We start from the raw sequence: 14,884 nt of genomic DNA on the forward strand, positions 1-14,884 counted from the left end.
TTGAAGACTGTGCTTGTATTTGAAAAATCATATTTAAAAATAAATTAAAAACATATTATATTTATTATACATAGATTGTTTTCTATGATTAATACTTTTTAATAAATTCAGATCAAGAGTTATTTAATAATTAAGTTACTTTTTACAAATTACAATTTAGAAATTATTAACTACTCTAAATATATAGAATTTGCTTTAAAAAATAATTTTGAAACAACTTTTAAATATTTGTAAATATTTGTATTTTGAAAATCTATATTATAATTTGAGAAGTAAATTTGCTTATTTTTGTTTTCTCTATAATTTTAGGTAATTTTACTTATTTGTCATATCTCTATGATTTTAATTATTTGTCATATTGTATTACTTTTATCTAAATCATTAATTTTAATAATCTAAAGTTATATACATCTATTATTAAATGGTTGTATATTTAGTTGTAAATATTTATAAACATAAATTAATCAAAATAAATAAATATCATGATATCTATACTATTATTTGCGAAGTAAATTTTTGGAATCGAGCTCTCACGTTAAAAGTTAGAGTGGTTAATATTGTTTATACCTTTAATGAATAAAATATATAACTAAATTAAAAAATAAAAACGAAATTTTAATTGATTTAATTAGATATTGATTAATATTAATAATAGTAGATAATTATCCAAAATCTGAAAATATAATTTAAGAAAGTGATAATTTCTGTATATATTGTATTGTTATCTGAAAAAATCTTTTAGTAAAAAATTAAAAACATAAATTATATAACTAAATATTAATCAAATAAAATTCTTAATTATATGAAATAAAATATTGAATTATCCAAAATCTAAAATATAATTAAAAAAATAATTTCTATATATATATATATATATATATATATATATATATTGTATTGTTATCTGAAAAGGTATTTTAGTAAAACGTTAAAAACATAAATTATATAATTAAATATTAATCAAACAAAGTAAATTTTTGGAATCGAGCTCTCACGTTCAAAGTTAGAGTGGTTAATATATCGTTTATATCCTTAATGAATAAAATGTATAAATAAATTAAAAAAATAAAAACGAAATTTTAATTAATTTGATTAGATAATTGATTAATATTAATAATAGTAAGAATTATCCAAAATCTGAAAATACAATTTAAAAATGAGATAATTTATGTGTATATTGTATTGTTATCTGAAAAAATCTTTTAGTAAAAAGTTAAAAACATAAATTATACAACTAAATATTAATTAAATAAAATTGTTGATTATATAATTAAAAATAGAATATTGAATTATCCGAAATCTAAAAATATAATTAAAAAAAGAAGATAATTTTTATATATGTACTGTATTGTTATCTGAAAAAGTATTTTAGTAAAAAGTTCAAAACATAAATTATATAACTAAATATTAATCAAATAAAAGTTTTTAATTATATAATTAAAAATATAATATTGAGTTATTTTAAAATTTATTTTAGTAATGAATAAGTGTACAAAGAACTTTTCAAAAATTTATGAAAATGTTTAAGCCCGCATCGCGGGCAAAACACCTAGTTTTACTAGATATACGCCAATAAATTTATTCAAGAATCAACAGTTTTCACGACAATGTCAAACTTTCTTCCATGATCCTATCATGTAGCCAACAAGAGATTCCACTAACAATATATGATTTGGTTACTGTTAATAAATAAATTTATTATTATATTATATAATTACTTATAAATTATTATAATGAAAAAAACTTATTTTATAAAAAGATAATTTCTATTATATTGTATTGTTATCAGAAAACAGGTTTTCACTTATAAAAAGTTGAATTTTTTTCTGAAAAAACAAATATTAATCATGTAACAATTTTGAATATGTATAATCAAAAAAATATTCATTGATCTCAAATAATTATTTCTTATATTTATTAAATATTTTTTCTTTAACAAAAAAATATATTATATTAATTATTAATGAATGTAGTGTATAAGGAGATTTTCCAATATTTATAATATATGAAAGTTTTTTAAAAAAATTTAACATAGTAATAAGCACATATATTTTGATGGAAAACTTTATTATATAGAAGTAATTTGATGTTCGGTTTAAACTTATCATAATGATCTTTAAATTATAATGCATGTATTAATAAGTAACTAGTGTTTTGCCAGCATATGCGGGCTTAATCGTCTTACAAATATTTATTAGTTCTTTTTCAAAAAAAAAAGTATTTATTAGTTTTGTTTTTTATTAATTCAAAAACCAGAATAATAACTTATTATTTATGTTTTCAAAAAAATTAAATCAAACATATATATATATATATATGACAAAATCTAATTTAATATATATGTTTAATTAAAATTTATTAAAGATAACATTGACTTTAACCACTGAATTTATTATAATTGTTTTATATTTTATTTTTAAATTTTATAATTGAAAAATATGTTTTAAGATAACTGCACAATATATAAGAATTATTTTATTTTTCATATGCGGGCTTAATTGTTTTAAAAATATTTATTAGTTTATTTTTTATTAATTCAAAGCCCAGAATAATAACTTATTATTTGTGTTTTCAAAAAAAATAAATCAAGCATATATATATATGACAAAATATAATTAAATATATATGTTTAATTAAAATTTATTACAGATAACATTGACTTTAACCACTGAATTATTATAATTGTTTAATATTCTATTTTACTCAATAGAATTTGATCAATCCTTTTTTTCTGCCCAAATATAATTCTCTCATAGAGAAATAAAAATATGTTTTAAGATAACCTCACAATATATAAGAATTATCTTATTTTTGAAAAAAAATTAATATTATTAATAAAAATTCGTATAAAAATTCGTTTTTGATTACATAACTAATTATATATATATAATTCATTAAAGGTATTATAGATATTAACTGCTCTAACTTTCAACATGAGAGCTCTATTGTTAAAAATTACTTCGCAAATAATAGTATAGATAGACTACAACATCATTATTAGATAGTATTTTAGTAGTTTTAATTAACCTCCAAAATTAAAGGTGGCTTGTTTGCAATATTATATATATATATATTAATTATAGTTTCCAAAATAACTGACGATAAGTTTTGACAAAAGTTGTTTTATTCAATAACATACTAATTTCATTCATTAAGGTAGGACTATACATAAATGTCCATCCATGTGAGATTTCGGGTGAAAATTCCATATTAGACAAGATATTTGCCCATAAAAGATAGAAAAGGGGGAAGACCATAAAGACCAGGTAAAGCCCACACAATGACAACTCGTAATAAAAGTGATTAATGTAAATCAGATAATGATATAGATAGTTATGCTTTCGATTAGTGAAGTTATTGTCTCTAGATATATTTTTATTATTTTGTGTAACTTTATAACTTAAAAAGTGTCTCCATCATATAGAAGTGGTGGTGCTTTCTTTTTGGGTGGCCATTTTGGTTACAAGCCAATGAAAATACCACACCACTCTTCAAAACAAAAGCACTGTTGCGTGGAGTCTAAGATCACTTCCAAATACAGAAATTTATTTTCTTTCCTCATTTGGGATCATTACAATGTTTGCTTGTTTACTATTTTATTAGAAGAAACATCTACTTTTGCCACGTTACACCAACGTATGGAGTGAGCATAAAACCATCATAAAGTCTATACAATCATTCGACTATATGTAATCAGTAATCACACACTATTACCATTTGGTTACTTTAACTAGTAGTATATTGGATACTAAATCCGACACAAGATCCAAGGGTATGTAGTGCACTTAGCTTCTTCAAAATATGTAAACTTGAAAATAATGCAACTGTACAACTTTCTTGCTTCACATGGTTTAGCCGCCTTGGGCACTAACTTAAACAAATATGACGAATCTATGACGTACTATTGATTCTATTCCATTCGATTTGAATTCAATTCTCCATGTTCTTGTTCCATTACATCAAAAAGAAAAATATAGTTCTGAATGTAAGTAAAATACAACTTCATATAGAGACATTTCCGGCCCTGGAGACAGTTGACCAATCAGATGAAGATGAGAGATGACCGAAAACAAAAGCAGGGAAAATTTATCATACTCCTTATCAATCAAATTTTACAAAAACAGTAAACCCGCTTGCAATTCTTCAAACCCATTGATTGACAACATCATTGCTTTGTGTTATAATGTCCGTCTTCTCCAATCTCCGAGGTCTGAAATTTGGATCGATCCGTTAAAATGCTGTAGTGTTATGTTTTTTGACAAATACAAGTTTGTATTTAGTATCTATGGTAATATTTTGATAACCAGGGTCTGTGGCCTCGTGGTAATTAACTTGAGGGTAAAAGGCCCAATACGGTGAAGCCACCAGGGTTCGAGTCTCGGCCACTGGAAAATTCACATTTCGGCATCATCAAAGGGATCGACACGTGGCAACACGTGACTAGTCTGAACCACTTCTGTGGGGGCCAGAATACCCTGTATAATTCAAAAAAAAATTAGATCGATAAACTCTCCATGGGATCTAAATGTATCTTTGTTATATATAAAACCTAAGAATTATATGAATAAATTATTTTTCTAAATACTTGGATTTTGTATGCTAATTGGTCTTGGTTCATAACAAACTAATTATTAGATGTATCTCGGGTTTACAAACCTTGAATTATATATTTTCGATAGAAAATGTATGCTTGGACTTTTGAACTAGGTCTCGGGATTCATCTTGGGAACCTTGGATTAAATGTCTTTGTACACATTGAAACATCTTTGATTTGGTTTGGTTTGATTTGGTTTGGTTTCAAAGTGTTTGGTCGTACATGTTCTTATTTGATTGTTGTGTGACTGAAATTTTAATTTCATGAGTATAAACTTCACTAGTTACAGTATTCTTGATTCTCATGGTGACAAATGCAGACTTATATGCTTACTCGTGAAAGGTGTCAATGAACCGATCAACTGATTGTAAAGGAATAACATATGACTTACTCCTCTTCAGAATCACCTAACAAATAACTAGACAAATGTCTTAAATTTGAGCAATAAACAAATCAGTAGACAAAACCACAAGCAATTTTGTCCAAGTAAGCCACACATATTTCCTTCGATCAAGCAATTTTCCAAACATATTTCCTTTCTTCAAGAATTTTTCCAAATCAGTAAACAAGTAAACCACACATATTTTCTTCCATCAAGCAATTTTTCCAAGTAAACCACACATCTATTATAAAATTCAGTAAACTTACTCATCACTTGAAACTCATGCAACCAATTTCTTGCACAAATGAGAGCTTATACATTTGATGAAAAAAATCAGCTCATATACTTGTTAAGTACACAACTTCCAACGCTGATGACTCCGAAGACACGATTTTATGGGAATACAAAACAAATTACACGCCATATGGGACAGCTCTTTAAACATGATTGCGTTGTTTTTCCAATATTTTTAAAACATCTAGATTTTGAAAGGCAACCATATGGAAGACTGGTTCATCTCATTTTAACTCTAAAGCTGATTTTTCTGTTCTCACATTTTGAGAAAAAAAATGCTTAAAACCCTTGCATTATAAACATAAAAACAATGATTAAGAACACACCAAGTACCAAAACCAGTGATCACTGATTAAGTACTTACTTCATATCTAGTGGTAGACTATTTTGCAACAAGGTTTTTTGAAGTGCTTGTAGTAGTGTTCTTAGGATTCTTCCTATAAACTCCATATAACCTTTTCATTTTTTTTTGCAGATGTGATCCAATTTTTACTTGTTAAAATACAGAGGATTCATCCCAAATTCGAAATACCCAATTCATTAAGGTTCAAAGTTTTACCAAATAAAAAAAAGCTATCTCTTTTCAGATTTGCAGAGTGGAGAAAGTGGAGAACATGAGTAGATGATATACCTTACATGTTCTTTGAAGAATGTGAAAAATTGCATAAAGAGAGCAAATCAAGCTCTGAATCAAGTTGATGGCGAAGAAAAGAAATTGAGATTTTCCCTAAATTTCTTAACCTAAATATTGTAAATGTGCGCAATGTTCATTTGGATAAATTAAAATTTTGGTCAAATGTGAGCACATCCGGATCAGTCCATAACAATCTGGACGTGGGATACTCATGAAGAGCCAGCTCAATTGATATCTCTAGTATAGGATAATTCAACGAGTCCCCTTTGTAAAAAGATGAATAATATATATGTAAAAAGTCACTACAATAACAAAATAAATGAACTAATTGGCAGAAAGAAAAGTCAATGGTTGGAAATATACAAATATTATAAAACAATGAGTGTAACAAGTCAAATTGTTCTTAACAGTTAAATAGTTTAGAAAATATCTTTATATAAATGTTTTTTTCTTGAATAATATTTAATTATAATTTCTTGTATCTTTTTAACTTTTATAATAAAGATATTGTTTTCAGATAGCAACAAAATATATATAAGAATTATCTTATTTTAAATTTTTTTGATAATTTTATTATATTATTTTAGAATCAATTATTTAATATTAATATAACATATAAATTTTATATGATTAAAATAAAATTCCTTTTTAATTATATATAAAATTCATTAAGGGTATTGTTTTAATTAACACATTAGCGAACCAGTTAGAAATTAATAATAAATCAATAACCTATCTAAAAGTCTAAAACCTAATAAAATATGACAAATAAGAAAACTAACTAAAGTTTAATATAAAATAGAAATTTAATATTACTAAAATAAAATTCATTTTTAATATATATAATATTAATTAAGGGTATTGTTTAAATTAATAAATTAGTGACTTACTAAAAATAAATAATAAATCAATGATTTAGCTAAAAACCTAATAAAAACATGACAAATAAGCAAATTTACTAAAATTATGGATAATATAAAATATGATTGATTCTTTAATACAAAATTAAAATAAGAGTTTTGTTAAATCAAACATAAGTTTGCCGTATCGGTGTTACAAAAAAAAAATCATTAATAGTGTCGTAGGAATTATGTATTTCCCATTAGTGAATAAAATTGAAGCAGAGTGTTGGAGGATAGCTCAACGTATAGACGAGATTATGGAGATTGATATGAGAGTTGAGGTAACGGACACAACTGTTCCTCCGCAAAGAAACGCTCCTGCTAGACATCTTGGATAAATGAAAGAGACATATATGGACTTAGCTTTGTGTTAATGGATGGTGACTTTCCAATGCTGTTTGGAGCAAGGGCCGATATATACGCACCAAATCACTACTGCAAGCGGAAGCTGAAGGTTTGCTATGGGCAATGCAAGTGATACTGAAGTTTGGACACAGAGAGATGGTTTTCAATCGACTGTGAACAACTGGTTATACTCATTCAAAAGGAGGAAGATTGGTATGTGCGTTGGACTCGGAGCTCGACGAAATACATGCTGTATCCAAATAATTTTCTGAAATTTCTATTGCTTATATTTCTAGATCTTTAAAATTCCGTACGAATAGCCTAGCAAAAGGTGTCCGATCACACGCATCTCGATCGGCTTTTGTAAACCCTTTTGCACCAAGTTGGGTAACCCCACGAGCTAGCATGAAGGTGCCAAAAAAGAGAATAAGTTGAAAGTGAAACTAAATATCCCAATGAACAAATTTATCAGAAGTCCATATTTATGTGGATGTATATTTATGTGGATGTCTATATGAGACAAACAAATTTTTTTTATACAATTATAGAATATAGTCACGAAATCAATCATAAAATATATAATTTAAAAAAACCATTTAAACAAACCATCAAAAATTTTAATATTACACCAAATAAGAATATATATAAAGACCAACTATATTCTCTTCATGTATAATGTGTTATGGTAAGATTCAAAAAAATTAACTTACTTTACAGTAAGGGAATTAGATTTTTAATTTCAAATTTACAGTAAAAACATAATATTTTATAAAACTAAACAGTTGACATAATAGTACAAAAATATGAGAAAAAATCAAAATACTATCCACGCTACAATCTAGTGAGTGTAACAAGTCAAATTGTTCTCAACAGTTATAGTTTAAAACAGTTAGTAGTAAGTAAGTTTATAAATGTCAACAGATCATCCCTGTTTATTAAGAAAATGTACATTTTGTATTTAATGGTTTAGTAAGAAAATGGGAACCAATCTTTAATAGTTTAATTACACGAACGGTACATGTCTGTCTGTCTCTAGAAAAGCAAAAAGCCAAAAACATTTTTTCGAAAACTAAAATAAAGAAGTTATGTTCCGTCGCGAGATCCATCTGTCCGCTCGCTTTCAGGGACTCCATAGATCACAACGTGCAGCGAATCTCTCTCTTCTTCCCAAACCAAACAAAAAGAAGTAGAAAACTATCTCATTCTTTACGACATGGAATCGGTAGACGAAGCCGGCGTAAGAAGGAATCTTGAACCGTCGATTGGTGCATGGCATTTCCAGATTGCTATCTATTTCGCCTTAGGATTCTTCTTTCTGAGACTCTTCCTCGACACATTCTTCTTTCAAGTAAGTAAGCATCTCTTTTCATGATCTTTCTATATGCGATGATGATCAAGTATGCCTTGATAGTTTAAAATCTTGAATCTTGTCACATTTTCTGTTTTTGAATTTTTTTTTTCCCTAGAGGATGGCTGTATGGCTTTTGAGCACCACTTCTTCTGCGCCAATTAAGATCAATGATGCTGTTACTCGGGCTAAGATCGTCAAATGCAAGGAGTCTCTGTGGAAGTTCATGTACTATGGTGCCTGTGACGTATTCGTTCTCAAAGTTCTTTATCACGAGCCATGGGCCTACGACGTAAAACTCTTCTTTCACGCTTGGCCTCATCAAGAGTTGAAGTGAGTCAATAAATCCACAAGGCAAAGACTTCCTGCGAATAAACTCATTTTATTCGTCTTTTTTTCTTTGTAGGCTTCCAATAAAGCTTTACTATATGTGCCAGTGCGGTTTCTATGTCTATGGTGTTGCTGCCTTGCTTGCTTGGGAGACCAGAAGAAAAGATTTTGCTGTTATGATGTCTCACCATGTGATCACAATCATCCTCATTGCCTACTCATACTTAACTAGGTCATATATACTTAGTACCTCAATCACCTCAATAGATTTTGAATTGATTTGCTAAGCTACTATTCCCATTGAATATAAAAGAACTATCATTGGTAGTTATGCGTGACAACGTTCGACCTTTGACTGGGAGATTAGTGAATTACAGAGCAAGAAACCAACCAATATTATTCTTACTAAACAGACTCTTGAGTCTTGTGCAGATTTTTCCGAATTGGGGCAATCATACTCGCCCTTCATGATGCAAGTGACGTATTTATGGAAACTGCTAAAATTTTCAAGTACTCTGAAAAGGAGTTTGGAGCAAGTGTGTGTTTTGCACTTTTTGCTCTCTCTTGGCTGTTGCTGCGGTTGATATACTTTCCATTTTGGATCATCAGGGCCACCAGGTATCCACCTCTTACTAGTAGATATAACTTTATTTATTGTCAATGCTTTATCTGACATTCAGACCTTTTTTTGTTAAAAGCATTGAACTCCTGGATCATTTGGATATGAGATTAGCTGAAGACACCATCATGTACTATTCCTTCAACACAATGTTACTGATGCTTCTTGTTTTCCATATGTATTGGTGGTATCTCATTTGCGCCATGATTGTAAGACTACTTAAAAACAGAGGAAAAGTTGGAGAAGACATAAGATCCGGTAAGACACTCATATATTTTTTTGTTTTAAACTCGGTTTTGAATCAACTGTTTATTTTTCTTTCATTATATGAATCTTTCTCTATCATTAAACTTGCAAAGCCGCAAACTATTCAGATGTTCTTCCTTGTTATATATTATATTATAAGAGAAATTGCACTCTATATACAAAACTTCTTTGCTAATTAGGTGAATACCCTAAATCCCACATGATGGTACATTGATTGGTAGACACCAAAGTTTACTGTTATAGGCAGATTGTTAATATCTATGTTATTTTTGTATTATGAGCAAATTGACTCATTATTATATTGGCAACTTTTCTTTGCATTTGGTCTTGTCACTGGCAGATTCAGAAGATGATGAATAGGGCTTTTTGCAAGCATGATAGATTCGGAACAAGTTTCCACTTCTCCAACCAAACCTTTAAAGCTGCTGAAGAATTTGTTCGCCAGATTCATCATTAGTCATTGCTTTACTGATTAGCGTTGGAGGCTAAAAAAAAAGAAGAAATGTTATAATTTTTTGTTGCCCAGTTTTGTATTGTTCGAGTCCATTTCGACGTTAGAATATTCTCTTTTGACAAATATAAAGAAAACAGAAACTCAGGTTTCTTGTGTTGTTCTATTCTGTATAAAACAATGTGCAAGTCAATTTGTAAATGCTATTCCTCTTTGTATGGTTTTCAATTTAGAGTTTTATCCCACAACTTGGAGATGATATCTTCTTAAAGCTTAGCTATGTTCTTTTATCTCAAAGAGAAATAAACAATAAACAAAAACATTATAACAAACAGTGAGAAAAACAAAGACATACTCTGACCAAAAAAACGGACATACAAAACAAACAAAAACCGAAAGAAAAAAAACTGTCGTATTACATCACACCCCCATCAGATTATCAACTGCGTACAACCAAGAACCGTCCCACAACACTTAGTCATCGGAGCCACCTTCCTCCACACCGGACGATCACTCCCCACCGTCAAAACATCAACATCCGACAACGGCTTAATATCCCAATGCCTATCAGGTCCAATCACTCCTCCAACGAGCAAAACCTCACCACTCAAACTCGTCATCGCCATCCCAATCCTCAACTTAAACTCCGACGCCGACGCAACCACCTTCCACGACGTCTCATCCTCTTCTTGCTTATACACCACTCCATGACTCAACACATAAACCACACCCTCAACAACAGCCATCGAACCCTGAGGCCAACCGTACTCCTTCACCTCCCACCCCACCTTAACGCTCTCAAGAACCTGCACCGTCGATAAACCTTTATGCAAAACGTGAACTCTCCCTCTGATCACCAAACCGGAGCAGGGAGAGTTATGAGTCCGGTTAAGATCAGGGATGGTACTCCACACATCGTTCTCAAGATCATACATCTCCGCACCAGAAACTGACTTCCTACAAGTCGTGAATCCTCCAGCGACTACAATCTTCCCGTCGAGAACGCAGCAAGCGAACATAGACCGAGGGACAAGCATCGAAGCTCGCTGACTCCATCTCCTCTCGACGAAGTCGTAGCACCAGACCTCGTCCGTCGCGAAGGTGCCGTCGTGGTCGCCGGTTAAGGGATCCACGGCGTCGCTGCCTCCGCCCAGGACGAAGAGTTTTCCGGAGGTTGTAACGGCTCCGAAGTGAGCGAGGTGGCGGATCGGGGACGGGAGGAGAGGGAGAGTGAGCCAGCGATCGCAATCGGGGCTGTAGACTTGCCACGTGTTCTCGGGGTCGAAGGAGCAAACGCAGAGGAGGGACTCTGATGATTTGAGTTCGTTGCGGACGCGGAAGAGCTCGCGGCTGCGTATCGCCGCGCGCCAGGAGCGGGAGACGAGTTCTAGGTTGGGGTGGTGGTGTAAGGGGACGTGAGCGAGGCATCGGAGAGCGACTGCTTCTGGGATTCCTTCGAGCAGCGAGGAAGACATTTGTTGATTTGATTCTTCTTCAATTCAATCGCAATTTACTAAATTGAAGAAATGGACCTGTCGATCGTGATGGGGGTGAAGCGAAGTGATGGTGATCGATTTCTTTCTCCGGTTACGACGGTCCCAAACGATTCGGCGGTTTTACGGCGGAGAGATTATCGTGTTCGACGGGAAGATTGATTTTCTTCGGCAATGGAATTGGTATCTGCGTTAAAGGAATCTAATACGTTCTGGACCTAAACTAATGGGCCTTTCATGGGCCGGACTGTTACTGTTTATTTACGCCTTTCTATATGGAGCGGAGCGAAGATCAGTATTATTTTGTGGCTAGTTGGAAGCTGCTTGGATGCTATGCTAATCTATGCTATGTTTGTAAAACGTTTCTGTAACTATCTTGTTTTTTTTAGACAAATGTTTACTTATGCTTCTTGGTCTATGGATTAAACGCTGAGTCAAGGACCAACTGAAATTTGTTTTTTCTCTGTTGTGTTTGGTTGCATTTACAGCCTCTAACGCTCGGCCTTCGTCAACAGATGAATTGCAGGTGGTGCATACTCACCGTAACGAACGAACTGCTCGTTGCAGGCGGTCTATGTTGAAATAAATATTATTTCAAAAAGGGAAAATCACTATTACTTGATGTATTATTAATTCATGAAGAGTTATGAAACCAAGTGTGTATCACAAATTTGATTCAAAAACCACATACAAATTTGCCATACGTAAATTATCATTATTCAAACATTAAATCTGAAACAATATCTTCTCTAGTCCGCATAACTATATGATCAAATGGTAGGCAAAAACTGAAAATGTGTCTCACATGAAACAAAATCACAGTTATATAGAAAATCTGAACTTGTGTGTTTAAATGATATTTTCATAACAGACAATTCGGCTACATTTCATTATTAGTCGGAAAGTTTGCCAAACTCAAGTTAATCATTATGGTAGCCACTTTATTCTGTAGACTGTACATTTTTCCGATGCAGCTCAGATCATATGATGAAAGATATATGAAAAAAGTATCAACAATATAAGAAGTTTTTTCCTACCTTTACAATTCAACACAGACAATAAACAATGAACACTGTAGTGAACATGCTTACACATGGTGATCGGAATCTACCTCATATGTTAACTATTTACCACTGATCTGACTATTTGAATCTGAATCTATTTTAGTTTAGGCTTATTATGGTATGGGATGCTTTTGCACTGTCTTTTTTGTTGTTATTTTTGTAAAAAGAATTAAGGTCCTGATGATTTGTTTTAAAATATATATAGTATAGTCTTAATTGTCAATTTACAATAATACATACACATACAATCTGAGAGATTTTTTTTTATCAGCACAAAGCCTATAAATTGAATGAGCCGGACCTGGTTAAAAGTACTAACTGGTATATTACACAATCAGAAAATGGCATTTTGTGTGGTTGTCCTCATTTCTAATTTTTGAAATTTGTGAAGCTATGCAATTTTAAAAGTCTACTCAACATTCTATTCTGTTTTTTTTTTTGTCGTCTTCAAAGAATTGATAAAACTTTGTCAAATCTCTCATTTCTCCTCTCACTTCCTGGGTTCAGTTAAAACGTAGGTTTCGAAAAAGAATATCCTAGACTAAGCGGTATGGTCGTTGTAAACATAAGAAAGATAATTAAAATAACTCATAGACAGTTCATATAAACTAGTTGCCGTAAAAAAACATTTTTGTCTAGTTAAGAAGGATAACTAAGCGGTGTACGTTGTAAACATTTAGTCATATATAATTCATATAAACTAGTTGCCGTAAAAAAACGTTTTACATATAGTTCGAGTTTCACTCTAGTTGGAACCATTAAGAAAGATAATTAAAAGAAGATGCACAGCCAAAAATAGTATTAAAGAGGGTTGGATGCATTTTGATTAAAATCACACTCTTATCCTGAAACAGAAATTGACTGTCTGAGGATATTTCCAAATTTAATATTCTTAACAAAATCCCACAAAAAAACTCATAATCCAATAACAGTGCATTTACACTAAAACTATAGGTTATACATACATTAATATACTAAAACTCATGGAAAGAAAGTAAAGTAACAAACAGAATAACTGTCTCAGGTTGAACGCGTAACAATTATTTATTTCCAATAGACCAAAAAAGTGAGAGCAGCGAGGAGAAAAACGAAGTGTGCAATCGTTTCTGATCCCATCCGCTTGCAGGACGGCAGGAGCTGTCAAATCATCAACAATGCTACAGAAAAGGAGTAAATGTGGAGAAACAGTAACCTAGACAAGCATGGGCTTCATCAAGGACTTCAAGATGGTTATAAACTTCATGCGTACGTAGGTAGGTCCAAGAGGTTCAGCTTTAATATCTTCCCATTGTCTCACAAGCTCTTCTGGCATCTTCTGTAAGCATTGGTCTTTTGGGCACTTCTGAGGTGGGATGAGAATATGAGATGATAGACCAGAGCTGTTTAGATACAAGACATCATGATGTTCTTCAAGTTCATGATGCATCATAAACAAGTCCAAAAGTGTTTTTAATGTTGCCCACGACACCATTCTTTTCACAGAACCAAGTTTATAGGGCAGAGAGAAGCTAAAGGCAGTTTAAGCAAAAAAAAAAATAGAAGGGAGAAGCTAAATGCAGTATAATATACTTTTATTGAAAATAAATAATTAATCTAATACAATCAAAACTTGCAAGGATATATTTTTATTGTCTAATGAAAACGTACATTTGTTTTTCATATTTTTACAGACTTTTTAAATCTATGTATATAGTTACAGCACTTGCAATAATTGTAGTCCACTCAATATTCAATGGGAGTAGAATTCAATATTTATGCAACTTATAAAAGATGGAACGTTAAACAAAGGCCTTAACTCTTTATATGGACAATGGACTAGTTAGTTGTAAACATGAAAATTTCGGAGATATATAGTTCACCAACCTAAACATTATTTTAAAACAAAGTTCACCAATAAAATAAAAAAAATAATTTTCTTGTTAGAATATTTTTGGAGGATAACAAGTCGAAATAATGAAAATACATTTTTTTGGCTAGACGAGAACCACGTTATGTTTCTTGCAAAATCAGAACTTTCTTTTTGTCCAGACTTCAATCCATTTTTCTTTGTCGACATTTTTCAGTCCATTTATAACTATGTGTAGTAATAAAAAGATTCAGAAAATTGCCATTTATAATAATTATAAAATACAATATTTTATTTCTAAATTATTTATTATTT

General features: G+C 30.9%; 2 protein-coding genes across 2 annotated transcripts; one reads left to right on the plus strand and one right to left on the minus strand.

The window, feature by feature from the left end:
- The first annotated feature begins 7,926 nt into the window (after positions 1 to 7,926).
- LOC103837468 (LAG1 longevity assurance homolog 2) lies at positions 7,927 to 10,391 on the plus strand. The gene is made up of 6 exons (XM_009113833.3): positions 7,927 to 8,499; positions 8,618 to 8,832; positions 8,906 to 9,061; positions 9,262 to 9,447; positions 9,528 to 9,706; positions 10,056 to 10,391. The coding sequence occupies exons 1-6, from the start codon at positions 8,365 to 8,367 to the stop codon at positions 10,073 to 10,075; spliced, it is 891 nt and encodes a 296-aa protein (XP_009112081.1). The 5' UTR covers positions 7,927 to 8,364; the 3' UTR covers positions 10,076 to 10,391.
- A 36-nt stretch (positions 10,392 to 10,427) lies between these two features.
- LOC103837479 (F-box/kelch-repeat protein SKIP30) lies at positions 10,428 to 14,256 on the minus strand. Its single transcript, XM_009113842.3, has 2 exons — positions 11,684 to 14,256; positions 10,428 to 11,652 (listed from the first exon to the last, which is right to left on the minus strand). The coding sequence occupies exon 2, from the start codon at positions 11,639 to 11,641 to the stop codon at positions 10,598 to 10,600; it is 1,044 nt and encodes a 347-aa protein (XP_009112090.1). The 5' UTR covers positions 11,642 to 11,652; positions 11,684 to 14,256; the 3' UTR covers positions 10,428 to 10,597.
- Positions 14,257 to 14,884: the final 628 nt, after the last annotated feature.

Source organism: Brassica rapa, chromosome A01 (genome assembly GCF_000309985.2).
Source record: "Brassica rapa cultivar Chiifu-401-42 chromosome A01, CAAS_Brap_v3.01, whole genome shotgun sequence".
NCBI classification, from domain to species: Eukaryota; Viridiplantae; Streptophyta; class Magnoliopsida; order Brassicales; family Brassicaceae; genus Brassica; species Brassica rapa.